General features: G+C 42.3%; 2 protein-coding genes across 3 annotated transcripts in view; one reads left to right on the top strand and one right to left on the bottom strand.

The window, feature by feature from the left end:
- SLC4A5 (solute carrier family 4 member 5) overlaps window positions 1-24,343 on the top strand; it is a 126,290-nt gene that overhangs the window by 8,640 nt on the left and 93,307 nt on the right. The window lies entirely within an intron of this gene.
- On the bottom strand, window positions 20,015-20,713 carry LOC122441342 (bcl-2-like protein 1). Its single transcript, XM_043467754.1, has 2 exons — window positions 20,339-20,713; window positions 20,015-20,161 (listed from the first exon to the last, which is right to left on the bottom strand). Exons 1-2 carry the CDS (start codon window positions 20,711-20,713, stop codon window positions 20,015-20,017), a joined length of 522 nt encoding a protein of 173 aa, XP_043323689.1.

Below are 24,343 nucleotides of genomic sequence, written 5' to 3' on the forward strand. Positions count from 1 at the left end.
TTTCTGTTTAGTTGATCTATCCATAGGTGTGAGTGGGGTATTAAAGTCTCCCACTATTATTGTGTTACCGTTAATTTCCCCTTTCATACTTGTTAGCATTTGCCTTACATATTGCAGTGCTCCTATGTTGGGTGCATATATAGTTATAATTGTTTGGAAGCAACCTAGATGCCCATCAGCAGATGAATGGATAAGGAAGCTGTGGTACATATACACCATGGAATATTACTCAGCCATTAAAAAGAATTCATTTGAGCCAGTCCTAATGAGATGGATGAAACTGGAGCCCATTATACAGAGTGAAGTAAGCCAGAAAGATAAAGAACATTACAGCATACTAACACATATATATGGAATTTAGAAAGATGGTAACGATAACCCTATATGCAAAACAGAAAAAGAGACAAAGAAATACAAAACAGACTTTTGAACTCTGTGGGAGAATGTGAGGGTGGGATATTTCAAAAGAACAGCATGTATACTATCTATGGTGAAACAGATCACCAGCCCAGGTGGGATGCATGAGACAAGTGCTCGGGCCTGGTGCACTGGGAAGACCCAGAGGAATCGGGTGGAGAGGGAGGTGGGAGGGGGGATCGGGATGGGGAATACGTGTAAATCTATGGCTGATTCATATCAATGTATGACAAAACCCACTGAAATGTTGTGAAGTAATTAGCCTCCAACTAATAAAAAAAAAATTGTTATATCTTCTTCTTGGATTGATCCTTTGATCATTATGTAGTGTCCTTTGTCTCTTTTCACAGCCTTTATTTCAAAGTCGATTTTATCTGATATGAGTATTGCCACTCCTGCTTTCTTTTGGTCTCCATTTGCTGAAATATCTTTTTCCAGCCCTTCACTTTCAGTCAGTATGTGTCCCTTATTTTGAGGTGGGTCTCTTGTAGACAGCATATATAGGGGTCTTGTTTTTGTATCCATTCAGCCAGGCTTTGTCTTTTGGTTGGGGCTTTCAACCAATTTACATTTAAGGTAATTATTGATAAGTATGATCCTGTTGCCATTTACTTTGTTGTTTTGGGTTCAAGTTTATAAACCTTTTCTGTGTTTCCTGTCTAGAGAAGATCCTTTAGCATTTGTTGAAGAGCTGGTTTGGTGGTGCTGAATTCTCTCAGCTTTTGCTTGTCTGTCAAGCTTTTGATTTCTCCTTCATATTTGAATGAGATCCTTGCTGGGTACAGTAATCTGGGTTGTAGGTTTTTCTCTTTCATCACTTTAAGTATGTCTTGCATTCCCTTCTGGCCTGAAGGGTTTCTGTTGAAAGATCAATTGTTATCCTTATGGGAATCCTCTTGTGTGTTATTTGTTGTTTTTCCCTTGCTGCTTTTAATATTTGTTCTTTGTGTTTGATCTTCATTAATTTGATTAATATGTGTCTTGGGGTGTTTTACCTTGGGTTTACCCTGTTTGTGGCTCTCTGGGTTTCTTGGACTTGGGTGGCTATTTCCTTCCTCATTTTAGGGATGTTTTCAACTATTATCTCAAGTATTTTCTCATGGCCTTTCTTTTTGTCTTCTTCTGAGACTCCTATGATTCGAATGTTGGGGTGTTTGACATTGTCCCAGAGGTCTCTGAGGTTGTCCACGTTTCTTTTAATTCTTTTTTTCTTTTTTCCTCTGTGCTTCATTTATTTCCACCATTCTATCTTCCACCTCACTTATCCTATCTTCTGCCTCCATTATTCTACTGTTGGTTCCCTCCAGAGTGTTTTTGATCTCAGTTATTGCATTATTCATTATTGACTGACTCTTTTTTGTTTCTTCTAGGTCCTTGTTAAACATTTCTTGCATCTTCTCAGTCCTTGTCTCCAGACTACTTTTCTGTAATTCCATTTTGCTTTCAAGATTTTGGATCATTTTCACTATCATTATTCAGAATTCTTTATCAGGTAGTCTCCCTATCTCTTTCTCTTTTGTTTGGTTTGGTGGGCATTTATCCTGTTCCGTTACCTGCTCGGTATTTCTCTGCCTTTTCATCTTGTTTATATTGCTGTGTTTGGGGTGGCCTTTCTGTAGACTGGCAGTTTGTGGTTCCTCTTTATTGTGGAGGTTCCTCCCTGTGGGTGGGGTTGGATGAGTGGCTTGTCAAGGTTTCCTGGTTAGGGAAGCTTGCATCGGTGTTCTGGTGGGTGGAGCTGGGTCTCTTCTCTCTGGAGTGCAATGAAGTGTCCAATAGTGAGTTTTGATGTGTCTGTGGGTTTGGTGTAACTTTGGGCAGCCTGTATATTAATGCTCAGGGCTATGTTCCAGTGTTGCTGGAGAATTAGCATGGTATGTCTTGCTCTGGAACTTGTTGGCTCTTGGGTGGAGCTTGGTTTCAGTGTAGGTATGGAGGCTTTTGGATGAGCTCTTGTCTATTAATGTTCTCTGGAATCAAGAGTTCTCTGGTGTTCTCAAATTTTGGATTTAAGCCTCCTGCCTATGGCTTTCAGTCTTATTCTTACAGTAGCCTCAAGATTTCTCGATCCATACCGCACCGACGATAAAACATCTAGGTTAATGGAGAAAAAATTCTCCACAGTGTGGGACACCCAGAGAGGTTTGCAGAGTTACATGGAGAAGAGAAGAGAGAGGAGGGAGATAGAGGTGACCAGGAGGAGAAGAGGGGGAATCAAAAAGGGAGAGAGCAATCTAGCCAGTAATCAATTCCCTATGTGCTCTCCAGAGCCTGCAACACCCAGAGAGGTTCACAGAGTTACATAGAGAAGAGAAGAGGGAGGCAGTAGATAGAAGTGACCAGGAGGAGAAGAGGGGGAGTCAAAAGGAGGAGAGGGCAGTCAAGCCAGTAATCAGTTCCCCAAGTGTTCTCCACAGTCCGGAATACCCAAAGAGATTCACAGAGTTGAGTAGAGCAGAGAAGGGGGAGGGAGGAGATAGAGGTGACCTGGGGGAGAAAAAGGAGAGTCAAAAGGGGGAGGGCAATCAATCACTTTCCTAGTAATCACACTCCTAAGTAAAAATGGGTACTGAAGATTGGATTCTTAAAGGTACAAAATTGATAGCAAATACCAAAAAGCAAAGATTAAAAATCTAGAGTAGAGGTTAGACTCTCAAAAATACAATATTAAAAAAAAAACTCACAAAAATTATTAAAAATATATATGAAATTTGCTTTAAAAATAGGGTCTTTTTTTGCACCAGAGAAGTTGCCTAAAGTAATAGTAGGTTATAAAAATGAAAATTAAAGGAGTGTTAAAGGACTTAAAAATAAAACAATTTTAAAAATATATTAGTAAAATATATCTAGGAATTTCTCTGGAGCTGTTGAGAGCAGTGTGGGGTCAGTCCAATTTCAGATAGTACCTTGTTCCAGCTTATACTTCTTCTCAAGGTCTATAGGCCCCTTCCAATGTAGTCGGTGCTAACTACAGGGTTTTAATCTGTTGCACCTGTCACTTCCAAAGCTGTTCCCTCTGTTTATTTTGACTTCTTCTGTTTGCAAGTCTCTTCATTGTCTAATTTCCACCCTGACACAAGGGAGTAAGGGTGGTCACTTATTTAGGCTTACTTGTTCAGTTGTGCTGCGGGGAGGGAGGAACACGGCAAACAAATGTCACTGGTGTGTGTGGGGAGTGCTCACAGTGTCTGGGCCACAGAGGGTTTGCCCCCCGCTCACGGGGTGTGTGCTTTCCCAGTCTACACTGCTCAGGGTCCAGGTTGCTCTGCAGGGGGACTCTTTAAAGTGGGCCCTGGGTTGCGTGCACTTCCTAGGTCTAAGCTGCTCAGGTTCAGGTTCTCGGGTACTCCACAAAGGCGCAGACTCGGTTGGGCCTGCGTTTTGTGCCCTTCCCAGGTCTGAGCAGCTCAGGTGATCAGGTGCTTGGCCAGCGCACTTCCCCAGGTGCGGTGCGTCTTATCACCTCCCCGGTCCCAGCTGCTCGGTTTCCTGGGTGCGCAGCGGGAGCGCCGTCTCAGGTGTGCCGTGTGTCTCCTCTGGGGAGCTGATCTCTGGCTGCGACCCTCCTGGCAGATGTCAACCGTCCAGGATCCCAGGAAGACTTGGCTAGCAACTGGGAGCCTGCTCACAGTTTGGTGGAGTATGCCCCTCACCTTCTGGCTCTGGCTGTTGCCTGCCTGACTCTCTGCCTCTGGTGCGGGGTGGGCCGGTCTGCAGCTGGCTAGCTCTCCTCTGGTATGCGCTCAGTCCTTTGTTCTGTGAGCGGCAGACAGTGCCTTAGGCTAGAGCTTTTCGCAGGAAAGTTCTCTCTCTTTTTTTTTTTCTCTCTCTCTCTGGCTATCCCACAATTTAGGTTGCTATCTCACCTTAGCTCCCTCGGATTGTCCTCAGGGCATTCAGGCCCGGTCCTTACCCTAAGCAATGCAGCCTGCGCCTCCCTGTTCAGCCCCTGCTTACTGGTGGCGGAAGCAAGCGTCTGGGCTACTTCTCCACTGGGAGTTGCAGTTAAGCGCGTAATCTGTGGGTTTTATTTATTTATTTTTTCCTCCTGGTTATGTTGCCCTCTGAGATCCCAAATCTCCCCACGGACCTGCTGGTGAGAGGATTTCCTGGTGTTTGGAAACTTCTCCTCTTTCATGACTCCCTCCCCGCGATGGGTCTCTGTCCCTAACTCTTTTGTCTCTCTCTTTATCTTTTATCCTATCTACTTCTGAAGACAATGGGCTGCCTTTCTGGGTGCCTGGTGTCCTCCACCAGTGTTCAGAAGTTGTTTTGTGGAATTTGCTCAGCGCTCAAATGATCTTTCAATGAATTTGTAGGGGAGAAAGTGGTCTCCCCGTCCTATTCCTCTGTCATCTTAGGACCGCCCCTAGATTCCTTTTTATTTTAATTGTATTTATATATTTTTGAAAAGATAATATAGTAACAAGATTCAAAATTCAATGGGAATAAAAAGGTATAGAGTAGCCAGCCCTGACTCTACATCTCTTGTTAGCTGTCCAATTTCTATCTGCAAATGCAATCAGGGTCCATTTCTCCTACCTGCTCCCATGGTCATAACTTGCCTTTGCTGTTACCTTGTGCTACTCCATGTCTGAAATACTCTGTGTCAACATCCTACTCTGACCCCCACCACTGTCCTCTCAGCTCCACACACCACTTCAACCTCACCATGACCCTTCTCATCATTCAGCACCTGCCCCTTTTCCTGTCTGGGTGAGATTGTCAGCCCCTCTGGAGCTTCATTGGCTCACAGCCTCCAGTCACACCCACCTAGAAATCTTTACTTTCTGTTTCATAGCACCTCGCTCAGAATTGATCAGCCTGTGGCATCTCTCATTTAAAAATCCTAAGCAGGGATTTCTTAAGTGGTCCAATAGTTAAGAATCCACCTGCCAATGCAGGAGACATGGTTTCTATCCCTGATCTGGGGAGATCCCATGTGCTGCGCATGGAGAAACTAAGTCCATAGGGCCAAACTACTGAGCCCAAGTGCCTAGAGTTGGTGCCACCATGATGAGAAGCCCACACATGGCAACGAAGAGCAGCCCCCACTTGCCTCAACTAGAGAAAGACTGTGCACAGCACAGAAGACCCAGAGCAGCCAAAATTAAAAAAATACACAGTAAAAGTCTTAAACAGAGTAACCATATAACTTATTGCTCAAACTGAATCCTTTTTGAGAATGAAAGTGGACATTGCTAATAATGAAGCCAAGACAGCAGGGCAAATGGTGCCTGACCAAGGCAAATTAGGATGCAAGTTCAACCACAGTCTTAAGGGATAATCACATTTAATTTCAGAGCAGAGATAAATTAGTCCAACAAATGATTAAATTTCTGCCTTTGCTGCCAAGGCTTCTCCTCCAAATGTAATTTTTAAAATAGTGCATTTCCCCAACATTATTTTCTTAAAAAAAAAATTCTATCCTTTGGAATATGAGTTTCAGCTCCTAAACTCAATGGTGTTAGAAACATTAATTTTTAAAACTCTCTGTCTATCTTTTTAAAAGGTGCTGACATTTAACCCCTGTTGGTTCTGAGTGTCCCTCATGTTTTCCATTTTGGGGTTGGAGTGGGGTACACTGCAGGGTTCTAGACTCCTAGGGACTTACATCAGTCCCTACACTTGATGTCATTTGTTCTTGTTCCATATAGTCCAAGTTCACTGGTGCCTGCCAGTCATTGTGGAGCTACCCCTTGTGTTTCCATGTGGCCTTGAATGAGGGACAGTGGATAACCTTGATCTTTCTTATGAACATCCTCTCCTACACTTCAATCTGGGTTAGCCAGGAGTCTTTTCTCATGGTGTTGGAGAAGACTCTTGAGAGTCCCTTGGATTGCAAGGAGATCCAACCAGTCCATCCTAAAGGAGATCAGTCCTGGGTGTTCATTGGAAGGACTGATGCTGAAGCTGAAACTCCAGTACTTTGGCCACCTCATGCGAAGAGTTGACTCATTGGAAAAGACCCTGATGCTTGGTGGGATTGGGGGCAGAAGGAGAAGGGGACGACAGAGGATGAGATGGCTGGATGGCATCACCAACTCAATGGGCATGGGTTGGGTAGACTCCGGGAGTTGGTGATGGACAGGGAGGCCTGGCGTGCTGTGATGCATGGGGTTGCAAAGAGTCAGACATGACTGAGCGACTGAACTGAACTGAACTGAAAGAAAGAGGCTCTTCTTGTTTCTGCTTTCTGCTTTCACACACGCTCTCTGAGGCAAAGCATGGAGCAGTCTAGCCATTTGAGTGGGAGAAAGAAAAGGAGGCAAAGAAAATACCAGGCTGGAGGAGGCATTGGCTTATCTGAGGAGTGGTTTTTTACGGGTCTCAAGTTGGCCCAGGTGGCCAGAGCGTTGTCCCCTGGCTCAGGAAGTACAATCTAGGGGAGGGGAGGAGGAGCCTTGCTCTGCGCCCCTCTTGGGGTCTGAGGGATGAATTCCTAGATATCCACAGTTCCTCTGTAGTCTCAATCACTCCAATCAAGTTTGCCGAATGATGGCTCCAGTGGCAGTTCTGTCAAGGGCCAAACACACACACACTCAGGTTTATAAATGCTGTCTATCACCATTGTCAGGCTTCCCAGGTGGTGATAGTGGTAAAGAACTTGCCTGCCAAAGCAGGAGACATAAGAGACACAGGTTCAGTCCCTGGGTCAGGAAGATTCCCCTGGAGGAGGGCATGGCAATCCACTCCAGTATTCTTGCCTGGAGAATCCCATGGATAGAGGAGCCTGGAGGGCTATATAGTACATGGGGTCACAAAGAATCGGACACTACTGAAGTGACTTAGCAGCAGCAGCAACAAACTTAAGTACAAGGACTGCCATCTGCTAAGCCTTCATTCTTCCTTAGGAAATACGTCCGTCATCCACAGTCCCTAGTAAGGTTAACTTTCACCAGCCTCCAACCCTAGTCAATACTAATTATTTCCTGTGGGCCAGAAAGTGAAGTCGCTCAGTCGTGTCCGACTCTTTGCGACCCCGTGGACTGTAGCCTACCAGGTTCCTCCATCCATGGGATTTTCCAGGCAAGAATACTGGAGTGGGTTGCCATTTAACACTGACCTAAAATTTTATATGTGTGTGCTAAGTTGCCTCAGTCATGTCCAACTCTTTGAGACCCCATGGACTGTAACCCACCAGGCTCCTCTGTCCATGGGATTCTCTAGGCAAGAATACTGGAGCGGGTTGCCATGCCCTCCTTCAGGGTATCTTCCTGATCCAGGGATCAGATCTGTGTCTCTTTTGTCTCCTGAATTGGCAGGCAGGTTCTTTACCACTAGGGCCACCTGGGAAGCCCAACATTTTATATACATTGATTAAATCAGTGCTCATAACAATCATTGAAATAGATATAATTATTATTCTCATTTTTCAGTCCAGGAAAATGAAGGAAAATTTTTTTAAAAGATAGGTATTGACTTCCCTGGAGATCCACTGGGTAGGAATCTGCCTGTTATTGAAGGAGACATGTGTTCAGTCCTTGGTCTGGGAAGATCCTACATGCTGTGGAGCAACTAAGCTCGTGTGTCACAACTACTGAGCCCACGCTCTAGAACTGTGCTCTGCAACAAGAGAAATCACTGCAACAAGAAGCCCACACATCACAACTAGAGAGTAGTGCAACTAGAGAGTCTAGCCTGCTTGCTGCAACCAGAGTAAGTCTGCATGCAGCAATAAAGACCAAGTGCAGCCATAAATAAATAAATAAAAATTTTAAAAATTAGGTAAGTTGCCCAAAATCCCAGTTAGTGGAGCCAGGATTTGAACCCAACCATTTATGAGCCTCTATTCTAGTTCTCAGGGGTAAGTTAGTGAGCAAGACAAAATCCATACTATATTAAAGAAACTGACAATAAATGAATAAACAAATAAACATAAAATATGGTTTTGGCTAGAAACGTCACATAGACAAAAAATTAAACAGTTAAAGTAGAATTAAAGACTAGAGAGGGGTCTTTTAGATGGGCTTGTCATAGAAGCCCCTCTTGGGTAGAGGGCTTTTGATCAGAGAGCTGAATACACAAGACAGCAAGCCATGCTGAAGATTAGGGAAACAGTACATGCAAAGGTCCCAAGTAGGAATGAGCTTGATGTGTTAACAGGAGCAGCAGGACATGCAGTGTGGCTGGTAGAGAGTGAGCTAAGGGCTATGATGTTGCTAGCCATAGGCCACAGCAATGATCAGGGATTAGGTGGAGATGTGCAAGGCTAAGACCCAGCACTGCCTAATCTGGGCCTTGTCTCTTTGGGTGTCTCAGCTTCCCATTAAGATATCTACCATCTTTTTTTTTTTGTCTTAGACTTGACACTATCACAGTTCCCTCCTTGATCCTGGATACAATTCGAAAGCAGCTGAAGTTGACAAGAATCTGGGGCAGCCAGTCTACCACCTGCCAAAGCTTGGCACAATCTGAGAGCCAAATATTATATATGCTGGAGTGAGTCTTGCCCATGGAGGATTTCTTATGGGTAAAAGTTCTAGGTAGGCCAGCTGGGGCCTTGAAATGCACCCTTATTCCCATTAACACAAGGACCTGAATGTAGGCCTCTCCAGGGTAGGAGGCTTGTTCTCATCTCATACTTTGCCCCCCAGGCCAGGACCCTGTGTCAATCTGTTTAAACCCTGGCATATGTTGAACCAAGGTTGTGTTCAGATGGTATCTGGCCAGGAGATGGAAAGGAATCCGTCCCTGTGAGTAGCCACCGCTCTCTGCCAGATCTCTAAAGGAAATGGAAGCACAGAAGTCAGAAGTTGCAAGTTACTAAGAATCTTTGTCTGTCCTTCTCCCTTGAAGAGCCCAGACTGGGATGGGTCCATGCGGAATGGTCTTTTGGCCTGGATTACAGACCACCAGTCTTTCCTGGTGTCTCAGATGGTAAAGAATCTGCCTGCAATGCAAGAGACTAGGGTTTAATCCCTGGGTCTGGAAGATCCCCTGGAGAAGGGAATGGCTACCCACTCCAGTATTCTTACCCAGAGGAGGGGTCCTCTTCATAGAGGAGCCCGGCAGGCTACAGCCCTTGGAGTTGTAAAGAGTCAGATATGACTGAGCGACTAACACTTTCACAGACCACCTAGAGCCCAGACCAGAGGGGGCTCTTGATATCAGCACCATTGCCAATTGGAGCCAGTTAATTCTTTGTTGTGTGTATGTAAGGGTGTCTTGTGCATCCCTGGCCTCTGCCCACTAGAGCCCAGAAGTACACTCCTCCCAGTGTGAGAAGGAAAAACATTTTCAGATGTTGCAAAATGTGCCCCCCTCCGGGGGGAGGGGGGGTGTTGGATAACTCTGACTGAGAACCATTGGGTCCAACTTTTCCCTCCCCTCTAAGCTGATGAATGGATCTCTGCAGTTACCACTCTGCTGGTGAGGAAGGACCACAAGTCCAGGCATGTATCTCAGAGCTTAAAGCCAGTTGGGTGAATCAGTCTCTTTGGAAGTAACATGGAGAGAGGCCAGATGGAAGGGAGAGGAGAGCAAAGGGTTGGCCACATCTTCTCTTAACAATTTTTGGCTCACAGAACTCAATCATGGGGGAGGACAGGGATGGAATTGGCCAGAGGCATCACGGGCCATCACGGAGTCTCCCTCTCTCTTCCCATTCTTACTCTCCTTCTGCCCCCGCCCCAACCCACCACTCTGGGTACTGCTTTTATTTTCTTCCCCAGAAGACAGGATTTCCCCTAGAATGAAAAGGAGCTTAGTGCTGGAGGAGAAGGCTAATAGTGGGCTGATCTAGAACAAGAGATTGGCAGGGCAGGAGCCAGAGGTTAACGGTGTCCCTGAGGGAAGAGTGAAGGGATTCATCATGGGGTCCAGGGAGCAGGGAATAAATGAAGTCGTGATTGACTGGTGGAGACAAAGAGGAAAATGTGTGAAGACTTGAGGTCTTCATTGTGTTGAGAAGCAGGAAGGAGGAGAGTCAGAGATTAGGAAGTTGTTAACATTTTGTTTTTTTCTAGAGATACAGACTCATAGGAACACAGGATGTTACAGCTTGAAGGAAACTTAAAGATTATTTAGTCCAATCAACTCCTTGCAGGCTTTCTTATTAATTCAGCAGCATTAGAATTTGAAAGTGATAGTTGTTCCCAGTCTTTCTCTCTACGCTTGGAATCAAATGAGAAATAAGATACAGGGGTCAAACCTCTGGAGATTAAAACAACTTCATAATGGATAAGGTTGATTGGAGAATTTGGTTTAGAATGACCAACCACAATCAGGCTTCCTAACTCGTGCCCCAAGAATCAAACTTATCTTCGCACCACTGGAAGACTGTACCTGCAGGACAAGAGCCTGTCCTGGGAAACTTACTGCAAAATGAGGAGGAGAGGAGGGAGGAGAGGAGCCTTCTCTGGTGCAGGCAGGTCTCAGAAGGATCTGAGCCATGATACATGCCCATTTTATTCCCCAAACTCATCAAGCTCATGAGCCATTCCTCATTCACTAAGTTGTTGTTGTTCAGTTGATCAACAATGTCCGATTCTTTGTGACCCCATGGATTGCAGCACTCCAGACTTCCCTGTCCTTCACTATTTCCCAGAGTTTGCTCAAATTCATGTCCATTGAGTCAGTGCTGCCATCTAAACATCTTATCTTCTGTTGTCCCCTTCTTCTCTTGCCCTCAATCTTTCCCAGCATCAAGGTATTTTCCAATGAGTCAGCTCTTCACATCAGGCGGCAAAAGTATTGGAGCTTCAGCTCCAGCATCAGTCCTTCCAGTGAATATTCAGGGTTAATTTCCTGCCAGGGTCCAGCCTCGGCAGGATCCAGGGGATACCCTCAGGATGAGCGGCGTCGGTGAGAGAGAGAGAGAAGACACGTGAGACCAGCCTTGATAGGGCCAAGTCTGCGAGGGAGAGAGAGAGAAAGAGAGAGAATGACCAGACGGGGGTGTTTGCAGGGTCTGGCAGAGTCTGGCGATGCTTTATTTTTTACCATGGCTTTTATATCCTAAATTAGTACATTTCTAAGGGGGAGATAGTTTAACATTACATCAGCTTGCTCTTCATGAAACCAGGGTGTTTTCTGCATACTTCTTTGTTTATGAGGGTCTTGTACATTATCTTCTGGCCTTGGGGCCTATTAACATTTTATGCAAGTCAGGTGAATGTAAACCTATTTTCTGTTTCTATGGTGACCTTAACTGAAAGGTAGCAGTCTCATAGGGCAACAGTACAGAGTAGAAGTATAACCTTGTTAACACAAAAATTAATCCTTCTGCAGAAGTTGTCAGTTGCGTTTATCTAAGAAGTTTACCCTACACTGACTCTGCAACTTTGGTGAGGCAGCTTCTGCCTAGCACTCCTGGCTGACAATTAACAACCATTTCATTGTTACCACACTAGGGCTAAGTTCTTATTTCTCTAGATCTTTAACTATATTAACAATGGTTTCTATAACACAACCTTAGCACTTTAAAAGCAAAAACACAGCAAGCAAAACACAGCAAGCAAACGTCAACCCAATAACCACCTTTAGAATAATTTTTCTTATGTTTTCTAATAGGACTCCTTCACCCCTCAAAAATGCTCTATGTCTATTAGGGCTTTTATATAATCAGGTTCTTTATGCTATTTTATGATTAGGATATTATAAGCAATCATGCATATTAGTACCAAGGGCATAAATGCATTTGGCTAACAAACTACCAGCAAAGGAGTTTAAATTAAAACACTCCTTTCACCCTGGATAATCTCATAAAATACCACCACCTGGGAAACTTACTGATTAAAGTTCTAAATTGATTCTTATTTGGGAAGAGATCGGGGAAGGCCTTCTGCCTGTGTCACAGAAATCAGGGAGTAGTCTATTGAGGCAGGCATCAGAAAGATATCATCTTTAAGGTGAGCACCGGGGGCAGCTTTTCAAAATCCCTGAAAACCTGATCTGCCTCGCCTGTCAGGCTTTCTCCTCGTGACCTTGTCATGGGTGGGATCTCGTGAGCTGGCCTTTTTGAAACCCCTGAAAACCTGATCTGTCTTGCCTGTCAGGTTTTCTCCCTCATGACCTTGTCATGGGTGGGATCTCATGTGCCGGCTCCCGGCAATTTCTTTTAGGATGGACTGGTTGGATCTCCTTGCAGTCCAAGGGACTCTGAAGAGTCTTCTCCAACACCACAGTTCATAAGCATCAATTCTTTGGCGCTCAGCTCTCTTTATAGTCCAACTCTCACATCCATACATGACCACTGGAAAAACCATAGCCTTGACTAGATGGACCTTTGTTGACAAAGTAATGTCTCTGCTTTTTAATATGCTATCTAAGTTTGTCAAAGCTTTTCTTCCAAGGAGCAAGTGTCTTTTAATTTTGTGGCTGCAGTCACTGTCTGCAGTGATTTTGGAGCACCCAAAAATAAAGTCAGCCACTGTTTCCACTGTTTTCCCATCTATTTGCCATGATGTGATGGAACCAGAAGCCATGATCTTAGTTTTCTGAATGTTGAGTTTTAAGCCAGGTTTTTCACTCTCATCTTTCACTTTCATCAAGAGGCTCTTTAGTTCTTCTTCACTTTCTGCCATAAGGGTGGTGTCATTTGCATATCTGAGGTTATTGATATTTCTCCCAACAGTCTTGATTCCAGCTTGTGATTCATCCAGCCTGGCATTTCACATAATGTACTCTGCATATAAGTTAAATAAGCAGGGTGACAATATACAGCCTTGATATACTATTTTCTCAATTTTGAAGAAGTCTGTTGTTTCACTTCTGGATCTAGCTGTTGCTTCTTAACCTGCAAACAGGTTTCTCAGGAGGCAGATAAGGTGGTCTGGTATTCCCATTTCTTTAAGAATTTTCCACAGTTTGTTGTGATCTACATAGTCAAGTGAGTAAAAGGTAGAGAGGTGAGTGGAGAGCACTTTTCTCAAAGATACAGAAAAGACAGATGTTCCTACTTTGTAGGGAAGAATAAAATAATTGGATGGGGAGAGACGAGTTCCCCGTAACAAGCTACCATTTATTAAGTACTAATTCTTCTTCAAAAAGACTGAAACCAGAGAGGTGAAGGGTTATCTCAAGGTAACACAGCTCTGGGGACAGAATAAGGTTTTCCAGATTCCTAATGTCAATACTTTGCCATATCATACTTGTAATCACAAGAAGTCAGCTATGCAGACGACACCACCCTCATGGCAGAAAGTAATTTTGCATGGGTTTTCTCTAGCTGTGGCAAGCAGAGACTACTCTCTAGTTGTGGTGCTTGGGCTTCTCCTTGCGGTGGCTTCTCTTGTGGCTAAGCACGGGCTCTGAAGTGTGTGGGCTTCAGTAGTTGGCACATGGACTCAGTAGTTCCAGCTCACAGCATTAGAGCGCAAGCTCAGTAGTTGTGGTACTTAGGCTTAGTTGCCCCACAGCATGTGGGAGGTTCCCAGACCAGAGGTGGAACATGTGTCCCCTGCACTGGCAGGCAGATTCTAACCACTGGACTGCCAGAGAAGCCCCACCTTGGAATATTTTATGAAAATTGTGGTACAGATACATAAACATAAGTACACATGTCTATACAAAAACTCACTGACCACAAGTACAAATTGCTATAATTTTTAATCCCTAATCTAATAGCTGCAGATTTAGGTACCTGCAGTGTGATAAGATCCATTTTATTGCATCGCAACAGTCCTCAAAGCTCTAATGGCCCAACAGTTGAATATATTCAAGTGAGCTGTAATATTGGTGCCAGCCAGTTTTGCTCACTCCAGTATGCATTCCAGACACAGGCCTCTGCAGGATCCTGGATGTGCTACTACCTGCCTATAAAGTGGGAGACTGTGGGGCAGAACTGGGTCATCTCTGAGGTCCTTTAGACCTCTACCGCTAAGACGGAACACAAAAGGATAGAAATTATGCAGAGAGATAAACCAGCATTTCAAAATCCAGGCTGAAACAACACTGCCATGTAAAACCACCAAGTTAAAATCTAAGAAGAAACTTAGAGTGAAGATGTCTGCCTATGATTCTGGGCACTCTGTTCAGACCCTGCACTACCCTGGTCTGTCAGCCAACCAGGCATCAGAAGCCTGCAGGAGTGTCCCTTCCCCCACCCTGGTCACATGGCTGGCCACCACTGAGCCCTACAAGTCAATCTCCAATGCCCCAAATACTGTTCAGCCTGGAAATCACAGAGCGTCCTTCTCACCACCCAACAGCAACAGAACAAGTAACTCTGGCCTCCCTGAAATTTGGATTGTGGTTTCCAGTGCTAAGTGCTTGAAGGTAAGTTTGCAGCGTGGAGCTTTAGATAGTAGACAAAGCTACGCAGATAAGGGGAAACATGCTTATAGTATGACCACAGAGTATTTAAGAGTTAGCTTTGCACATACTGAGAAGAAAAAGATGAGAGCTGAGTAAATCCTCCAAATGAGCACTGAATATTTGCTTTTTCTTAAAAAAATCATAGTGCATGTCATCTTGGTGCCTTGAGTTCATTGGTTTGGGGCACAAAACCTCACACCAAATGAACAGAAATGACAGAGGACTCATTCTTTCTGACACACTGGTGAGTTCTTTTTTGTTCTCATGTGGTGAAACCGAGACTTTTTCTTCCAGGAAAATAACTTTCTATTGTCTTTGCCAAAGTTACAAGACTGACTGAAATGTTTATGAAGTAAGCAAAAGCCCTGAGACTTGCTTCTTCCCCAGAAAACTATGGGAAAATAGATTGCATCTTTTAACGTAACATCTTGGGATAGAAACTGAATAATGGCTGGTCTACTTATATTAGACATTTCTGTTGTTAGGTTTTGGATAAACCTGGTTAGGTTACTGGAAGTTTGCTTATGGATATTTTGTTCCTTGTTTTTCTTTCCTCTCCTGGGATATGCACAGTTGGGGTCTGCTAAGCCCAGAGGCAATTGATAACCTATCGATTATGAAGATGGCCTTTCTCTGGCTTCTAGCTTAGCTTTTTTTTAAAAAGTCCAGTACGACCCCATGTCATTCTTGTCAATTCAATCACAAAAGAAACCCTGATGAGCCCTTGGAGAGGTCCTTTTCTTAAATACTTCAGGTTATCAGAGGGGTTCACTGGATCCCATGTTGGGCAAGTCCCATGTTCTTAGATATAAGGTCAAATGGCTTAAAATATGGGGTAGGAGGAAAAGCTCCTGAAAGACTGATCTTTTTTTTTTTTTTTAAGGTTGACTTTTGATGAAAGTGGCACAACCCTTTTTTATAGTTGGCTTTTTTTTTTCTTCCGGAAACATGAATGTCTAACTTCAAGGATTTATTATCACATTTTGCCCTTCTTCCCTAATAAACTAGTTCTGTTTGTTTGCAGTGTCTAATGCAAATATCTGAAACAAAGTAGATTTGTTGGACTGAACTGATGCGTCCTTGTGGAAGGGAGGTGGGGGTGGGGTTGGGGGTTGGGAGGTAGGAGTTGGGGGGGTGGGGTGAGGGGAGTGTTTAAATGGCAGTTGATTCAATTACCAGGGTTTTGTTGGTCAAAACACACTGTTGGCCCCTAAGACTGGCTGTATCACCATCTCCTTGCGCCAGTGGACATGAAAGCGGTTGGGCAGGGACCCTGATGTTCACTGGTGTGGCACTCTGGTCCTTAGCCTTACAGGCTTAAGGCATTGATTTGATCAGTAGGGTTTTTATTCTCAGGCTTCCCAGTTGTGATTGCACACTAGTGGCAGGAGCAGTAAAGTGGACTGGGGCCTTTAAGTGACATGGGGCAGAAGAGAATTTGGTCTGATTCCTCACTGTAAAACCATGCTCACTCCCAAGACAATCTATAGTCTAAAGATGGATGGATGAGAAGATAGTTGCGCAGTGGAGGGGCTGGTACAGGAAAAACTGCTGTTACAAGTTCTTTCACTAGCTATGTGCTGGGACTGCTGTGTTCTCACACCATTCCTTCGGCATCATATTGAGGTGGATTGTTGTACTGGTTAATACTATTTGGATGCAAGTAACTAAAATCAGCTGAAGTCTGTTGTTCTTCAGTCTCTATTGTTGATTCTTTGAGACCCATAGCACGGCGGGCTCCTGGTCCTTCACTGTCTCCCAGAAATGCTCAAATTCACTTCTGTTGAGTCAGTGATACTATCTAACCATCTCAGCCTCTGCTGTCCCCTTCTCTTTTTGCCTTCAATCTTTCCCAGCATTGAAGAGAAAGGGGGGTTGGTATAAGGCCATGGGGAAGTATTATGGTTGGGACCTAAGAAAGGGTCTGGAATTCAGAAGTGGAAGGCTTCTTCCAGACCCCCTCTATCTCTTGTTTCTTTGCTTGTCTTCTTCCCTCCCCACCTCCATCTTTCCCTCCCTGTCTTTCTTCCTTTCTTGGGTCCCAGAATCAGAGAATCCAATTTGATTCTTGGCTCCACCATGCCTGGCTCTGTGACTCAGGAAAATTTACTTAATTTTCTGAATCTCCATTTCCAATCTATAATGTGAGGATCAAAATTATGTACCTCACTGAATTTTAGTCAGGGTTAAATGAGATTATGAAAACAAAAATATTTAGCAATCAATTAATATGTGTTATATGAAATGGTGGAGATAGAACTTCTGTTTCAAAGTTTAGGTCATGATTGGGAACTATTATGATTAGCCATGTAGCTGCCAATCAGAGCACTAGTTAATCTAAACATTTTCCATATGGTTAACACTCTGCTTGAGTTGTTTTAAAAGGATGGCTTTCTTTAAAGATGATCTGGGGCAGCTTGGATTCTTTTACTTCTGTATTCTCCTGGAAGGGGGCTTCTCTCAAACTGTGAGGAAGCAGGACCCAGCACAGAAGAGGTGAGAAGGGAATGGTCTCAGCTAGTGCAAAGCTGGAAGGTAGTCATCTACCTGAATCTAAGCTACATTATAGCTCCATACTTCTGTGGCTCCAGAGAGTTTTCACTTCTATTTGCATCTGTATTGTCCTTTTGATTTCATTTTTGCTTGGTTTCTAATCTGAAAATCCATAGACCTTGAAATGTGAAAACCATATTTTTAAAAACATGTTGGAAAATTCTTACTTCATTTGTCTTATTCAGGAACTGTTGACTGTGTCCGAAAGCCAGCTCAAACATGAGAAAAAATAAAGGGAATTTATCGGCTCAACACAACGGAGAAGGCCAGTTCAGAACTAACTGACTTAGGTAGTTATAGTTCTACAACTTAGGGAGTTGCCTTTTACATTTCTTTTTCTTGGGGATGGTTTTGACCACCACCTCCTGTACAAAGTCATTAACCTCCATCCATAGTTCTTCAGGCACTGTCTATCAGATCTAATCCCTTGAATCTATTTGTCACTTCCACTGTAAAATGGTAAGGGATTTGATTTAGGTTATACCTGAATGGCCTAGTGGTTTTCCCTACTTTCTTCAATTTAACTCCAAATTTGGCAATAAGGAGTTCATGATCTGAGCCACTGTCAACTCCCAGTCTTGTTTTTGCTGACTGTATAGAGCTTCTCCTTCTTCGGCTGCCAAGAATATAATCAATCTAATTGAACATCTGGTGATGTCCATGTGTCAAGTTGTCTCTTGTGTTGTTGGAAGAGGGTGTTTGCTATGACCAGTGCATTCTCTTGGCAAAACTCTGTTAGCCTTTGCCCTGCTTCATTTTGTACTGCAAGGCCAAACTTGCCAGTTACTCCAGGTATCTCTTGACTTCCTACTTTTGCATTCTAGTCCCCTATGATGAAAAGGACATCTCTTTTTGGTATTAGTTCTAGCAGGTCTTTTAGGTCATCATAGAACTGTTTGGCTCAGTCTGGCTCAGCTTCTTCAGCATTAGTTGTTTGGGCATAGACTTGGATTATTGTGATATTGAATGGTTTGCCTTGGAAAAGAGATCATTCTGTTGTTTTTGAGACTGTATTCAAGTATTGCATTTTGGACTCTTTTGTTGACTCTGAGGGCTACTCCATTTCTTCTAAGTGATTCTTGCCCACAGTAGTAGATATAATGGTCATCTGAATGAAATTCACCCATTCCAGGCCATTTTAGTTCACTGATTTCTAAAATGTTGATGTTCATTCACTCTTTCCATCTCCTGTTTGACCACTTTCAATTTACCTTGATTCATGAACCTAATATGCCAGGTTCCTATGCAGTATTGTTGTTTACAGCATTGGACTTTACTTCCATCACCAGTCACATCCACAACTAGGCATTGTTTTTGCTTTGACTCAGCCTCTTCATTCTTGTTGGAGTTATTTCTCTCCTCTTCCCCAGTAGCATATGAGGCACCTGCCTACCTGGGGAGTTCATCTTTCAGTATCTGTTATGGTCTTCTTGACAGACCAGAACCTGGGGACAGGAGTCGATAAAAAGAAGGCAAAGAAAAGAAGGACACGGGGGACCCAAGTCTCTAGCGGAACAAGGGTACTTTATTCATGGCAGCATGTGCTTATATATTGTTATACAAGGAAACTTTAGGCAGAAAAATTAAGTTGAGTAAAAAACACCAAAACCAGATGCTTAACAACAGTAACTGAGGGAATAACAATAGTCACAGGGCCAGAAGACAATTCATCTATTGGAAATAGGAACATGACTAAGTAGTTTTATAGAAAAGTAAAAAGGCTACTGAAAGGAATCCATGTATGCCTTCCACCTCATGACCTCAGTCCTGAGAACTGTGTGCAGCTCTGCTCATTCCTGTTTTCCAGGAACTGATAAGGAACCGAAGGCCCTTGAGAAACAGAAAACAACATATAGGATTCCTTAAAATTAAACGTTCCCTGACAATTCCTTCTTTTTTATTATTTTTGTTAAAAAGGCCCTGACAAATTGAGTTTGTTTAGTTTGAACAATTCTTGTTGAAAGGCATCAGTATACAACAAATATAATTACCAGGACAATTACCAATGTTACAGCACCAGACCGAATACTATGAGTAATACTTTGGAACTATCTTCGAGAGTCTAGCCCAGATAATTGATCAGCTAGCTGTTCAGCTAAAGTTTTCAAATTATTGGAAGAGGGCAGACTTTTAGACAAGGTTTCAAAGATGTCTTTTTGTAATAATTGTGCATTTAGGGAAGCATTATCATGTATGTCTTGCAAATGAAATTTAATTTGTTCCCAGTTGTAGGCACTGTAGTTGAACTGAACAGGGGTGATACAAAATTGAGTAGAATTCCAATCACATTTTAATATTACTTGTTTTTGTAAATCTATTAATTGATCTCTGACCCATTTGATGGCTGTTTTTAGTTCCTATATTTCATCTTGAATTTCCTCATCTATCTGAGCCTGAGTGGCCCACATAGTATGAGCATCTTTGATTCAATTTTGAATAAAGTTTTGTGTTTTAATTGAGGTTTGTAAAGCGATGCCTGTGACAGTGGCAGTAGTGTAAATGGCTATTAATCTCAAAATGCCAAGAATTAACCATCCAGTGAATCGTTTAGATAGCTGGAGTAATTTAGTGAGTAGTCAGGAGGCAAGTCCTGCCATGGGACCCTCTTTCTAGGGATTCATATTTCAAAGAAACAGAGGAATTAAGACAAGTATACAATTTGTAATCTATACAAGTCACAAAATGTAGAGTCTTATTAAATTGTAAGTTCTCTGTAGCTATAACAAAAGGAAGAGGAACATAAGCTTGTATAAAATATGAATGACTATAATGAAAGAAATAGTTACTATGAGTTGAAGAACAAGCCCAGCAGAACCATACCAGCCACAGTCATGTCCATCAGGGACCAGTGGATGAAGCGCTCTTGGCCCTTTTGGCTCTTGGTTGCTGTATTGTTTTCATAGAGTTCCACAAAAGTGTCCCAGTTGCCATTCTCCTGGATCCAAGGCTCTAAGTGGTTATTTAGGTAAGTGGCCAACCAAGCTATGATCTGACTCACCAATACTTGCATCTCCTTGTCTATGCTTTTCATTCATAGTGCCCCATCGAAGGAGAAAAAGGCCACAACGCCACCCCAGTTTACCCTGTCCCTGAAGAGTTCATTTATTACTTGTTCAAAGCTCTGATATGTTGTCCCTGGGGTGATGTGGAGCTGGGACATCAGGTTGCTGAATGTCTGTTGGTATCTCAGTTCAAACTCATTGCTTGCCTCCCTCAGGGCTTGCTCTACTGTTGTCATGGGGATCAGTTTCCGGGCATCCAAGCTTCTGCTGTGGCCAGTGGCTCCATTCACCACAGGGCTATCTGCCAGGTGCCAGGATGGGTTGCCATTGATGGCATTGGGGGTTTCCATATCTGATTCTGTCCCTTCTGGGGTTTCAGCTCTGTTCTCTTCCATATCACTAAACTGACTCCAGCTGTAGCCTTTCTTGGAAAGCTTGTAAGAGAGAAAGTCAACCACTAGTTCTCGGTTGCTCTGAGACATTTTTATAATAAGGATGGGTTCCACCAGTCTATTGTCTAAAATACCTGTAGTAAAAAGAGGAGGTTAGGTATATAGGTCCAATAAGTATGATTAATTAATTCGGCTTGAGCGAGGGAAGCAAAAGCAAGCAAAGCAAGCATAGCAACAAAAATATTTTCCGGATTCCGAGGCATTCCCTGTTGAAAAACCAGATTTTTAGCTTGATTAGTAAGGGTTTTGTTTATCCCTAGGTAAGGAGGTCATAAGGTCGATGACGTTGAGCGCGGTGTTTCTTAGAGATTTTTAGAGTCACCATGGTTTGTATTGGAATTTTTTCTTCCCGGGAATTTTGTTGTTTCTTTTTTATTTTGAACGCCGGAGGCTGTCCTGGGGCGGATTTTCCAAAGAGGGAGCCACCTGATTTTTGTTGGATTTATCTGGAGAGATACAAGCATGCCCTTTTCACTGTAAGATGAATTTCCCAGATTTCCATTGTTCAGTTAGCCCGTCTTGATACCAAATGGGCAGAGGAAGAGAAGTGTCTTTCAATTCCTAGAAACGTTTTTCTGTTTATGTCAAGATAACTCCTTGTGGTAAGTTTTTAAAAAATTTAAAATAAATAAAACTGTATTAACAATAGTTAAAGGATTAAAGAATATCTTGTGTTGGAATCTAGTAAAGTCTGCTCTGGATAGGGAAGATAGAATTGTTCCTGTGTATTCCTCCTTTTTAAATTTTTTTATTTGTAGTTTCAATGTGTGAAATGGGGCAAGTGTGGTACCTAATAATAGATTGTAATTCAAGAAACAGTTGTTGACTAATAGATTGATTAGAATTTATGGTAGAAGTTTCTATATTTTTTAATACAAAAACTGAATATGAGGAGTCAGAAATTATATTAATAAGGTAAAGATGTAGGTAAATAACCTGAATAAGAGCATATAATTTGTTTTGTTGAGCAGAATGAAATTTAGTATAAAAGACTTTATATTTTTTAAGAGACCAAAATGAGGCTTTAGTGTTTTTAGTCCCATCTATATAGAAAACATCAGCTTGAGGTATAGACTGTGATGTAACAATGTGAGAGATAATAAATTCAGTATTTTTGAAGAAATTCCAAAGTTTATTAGAGGGGTAATGAAATGAAATTTCTCTAAAATAGTCTAAGAAGGCTATTTGGAAATTGGTAGAAGTTTGTAATGTATTTTTAAATTGAGCTTCATCAATAGGCAATAAAATTTGGTGAGGATCAAGCCCAGGTTGGGTGCATGAGACAAGTGCTCAGGTCTGGTGCACTGGGAAGACCCAGAGGGATCGGGTAGAGAGGGAGGTGGGAGGGGGGATCGGGATGGGGAATACATGTAAATCCATGGCTGATTCATGTCAATGTATGACAAAAACCACTACAATATTGTAAAGTAATTAGCCTCCAACTAATAAAAATAAATGAAAAAAAAAAGACAGAAAGACAACAACAACAACAACAACAACAAAAATTTGGTGAGGATCAGAGCCAATTAAAATCTTAGTTTTATTTTTCTAAAAAAAAAATCTTAGTTTTATTTTTCTTATTAAATAATTATTAGAATGATCAAATCAAGATAGGGCGTAAGTGACTTTGTCTCTCTAAAATGGGTATATATCTATTTTATCGGTGTTCTTGTTGGGCAAGAAGTCTTGTGGGAGAATGGAGAGAGGGGAGTATAAACAACTCTAAAGGCAATTTAAGTCTAATATGAGTAAGAAATTGTTTTTGTAATTTATTTTCTATTAAACAGAGTTCTTTTTGTGTCTCTTGTGAAAATGAATAAGGGCTATTTAAATCAGGATCTTCTTTCAAAGTATTAAATAAATTAGTCAGTTGATAATTTGTAATGTCCAAAGAGGGTCTAATCCAGTAGTTGGGGAGTAATATGTTGTCTATTAACAACAGATCTTAAGTAATGGTAAGGTGTAGAGGTTTGGATTTTTTTAGGAGCAATAATTAATCTAGATTGTTTTAAGCATTGGTGAGTTATGTCAAATATCTGTTGAGTCTCTAAAATAGATGGAGCTGAAAACAATATATCATCTATATAATGAATAATAAGAAAGTCAGGAAATCGTTTTCTCACAGGTTCAAGGGCTTTGGCTACATAATATTGACACATGGTGGGAGAATTCATCATTCCTTGAGGCAATACAGTCCATTGATATCACTTATGAGGCCTGATATGATTAGGAAAAGGAAGAGAGAAGGCAAATCTTTCTCAGTCTAGAGGGTGTAAAGGTATAGTAAAAAAGCAATCCTGTAAATCTATAATAATAATAAGCCAGCTTTGAGGAATAGTGGTAGGTGATGGAATTTTTGGTTGTAATGTATCCATAGGTTTTATAGATGCATTAACTTTTTGAAGGTCTGTTAAGAGACGCCATTTGTTAGATTTTGTTTTACAAAAATGGGAGAATTTTAAGGGGAACAAGATTTCTCAATATGTTTTAATTGTGTATCGATAAGTTTCTTAGCAGCCTTTAGTCTCTCTTTTGTAAGGGGCCATTGTTTTGTCCAAATAGGCTCGTCAAATATTATTGCCATAATATTTGAGATGACTTTATAAATTTGAATTTCTCCCTTATAATCTGAATCAAATACTGTAGGTGAACAGTAATTTCTTTAAAAGTCAGACTAGATCGGCCAAGTAAAAGACCGAAGTTTTGTTGGGGTTGGGGTCCAAAAAGTCCGGTAGGTATTTTAGAAGGGACTGCTTGAGGAAAAAGGAGAAAATCATTAAGGCTGGTATATTGATGGCAGCACTGCTGGATGTTGAAGGTTTGAGAGAAAAGATGGAGTTTGTCCCTGGTTTTTGTTGATGGGGACCTGGGGAGTCCCTAGCTTGGAGTTTTTCGAAATAAGCTTTCCTTCAACATCATATTTAGACTGACATTCCCTGGCCCAGTGTATCCCCTTACAGCAACGAGGGCAAATTCCTGGAGGTTTTTTCAGAGTTTTAATTTTTTCTGTGTGTTTTTTAGGACAATCATTTTTTTAAAAATGTGTCTTATCTCCATATGTAAAACATCTTTCTTTCTCCTTTTTAAAGGCAGTGGCCATTGTTTCAGCTAGCATTTGCATTTTTTGAGTTTCCAATCTTAAATTGCGACAAGCCTTCAGATAATCAATAATAGTCCCAGTCTCACGGATTGGAGCGATAGCTCTTTGACATTCTTGATTTGCATTCTCATAAGCAAGCAGTTTTTCTAGCTGCCTTTTGGCTTTTTCTCCAATAACAATATGGGAAATAGCAACTTTCAATCTAGCTAAAAAATCAGCATACACTTCATTCAGTTCAGCTCAGCTCAGTTGCTCAGTCGTGTCCGACTCTTTGCGACCCCATGAATTGCAGCACACCAGGCCTCCCTGTCCATCACCAACTCCCAGAGTTTACTCAAACTCATGTCCATCGAGTTGGTGATGCCATCCAGCCATCTCATCCTCTGTCGTCCCCTTCTCCTCCTGCCCCCAATCCCTCCCAGCATCAGAGTCTTTTCCAATGAGTCAACTCTTCGCCTGAGGTGGCCAAAGTACTGGAGTTTCAGCTTCAGCATCAGTCCTTCCAATGAACACCCAGGACTGATCTTCATTAGGATGGATGGTTGGATCTCCTTGCAGTC

Source organism: Cervus canadensis, chromosome 5, assembly GCF_019320065.1.
Source record: "Cervus canadensis isolate Bull #8, Minnesota chromosome 5, ASM1932006v1, whole genome shotgun sequence".
NCBI classification, from domain to species: Eukaryota; Metazoa; Chordata; class Mammalia; order Artiodactyla; family Cervidae; genus Cervus; species Cervus canadensis.

Excerpts from the sequence above, each read along its gene's own strand:
- LOC122441342 (XM_043467754.1), bottom strand. The coding sequence starts at position 20,713 with ATGTCTCAGAGCAACCGAGAACTAGTGGTTGACTTTCTCTCTTACAAG. Across the intron at positions 20,162-20,338 it reads CATATCAGAGCTTTGAACAA|AATGGCAACTGGGACACTTT; the intron begins GTAATAAATGAA and ends TGGATCCAGGAG.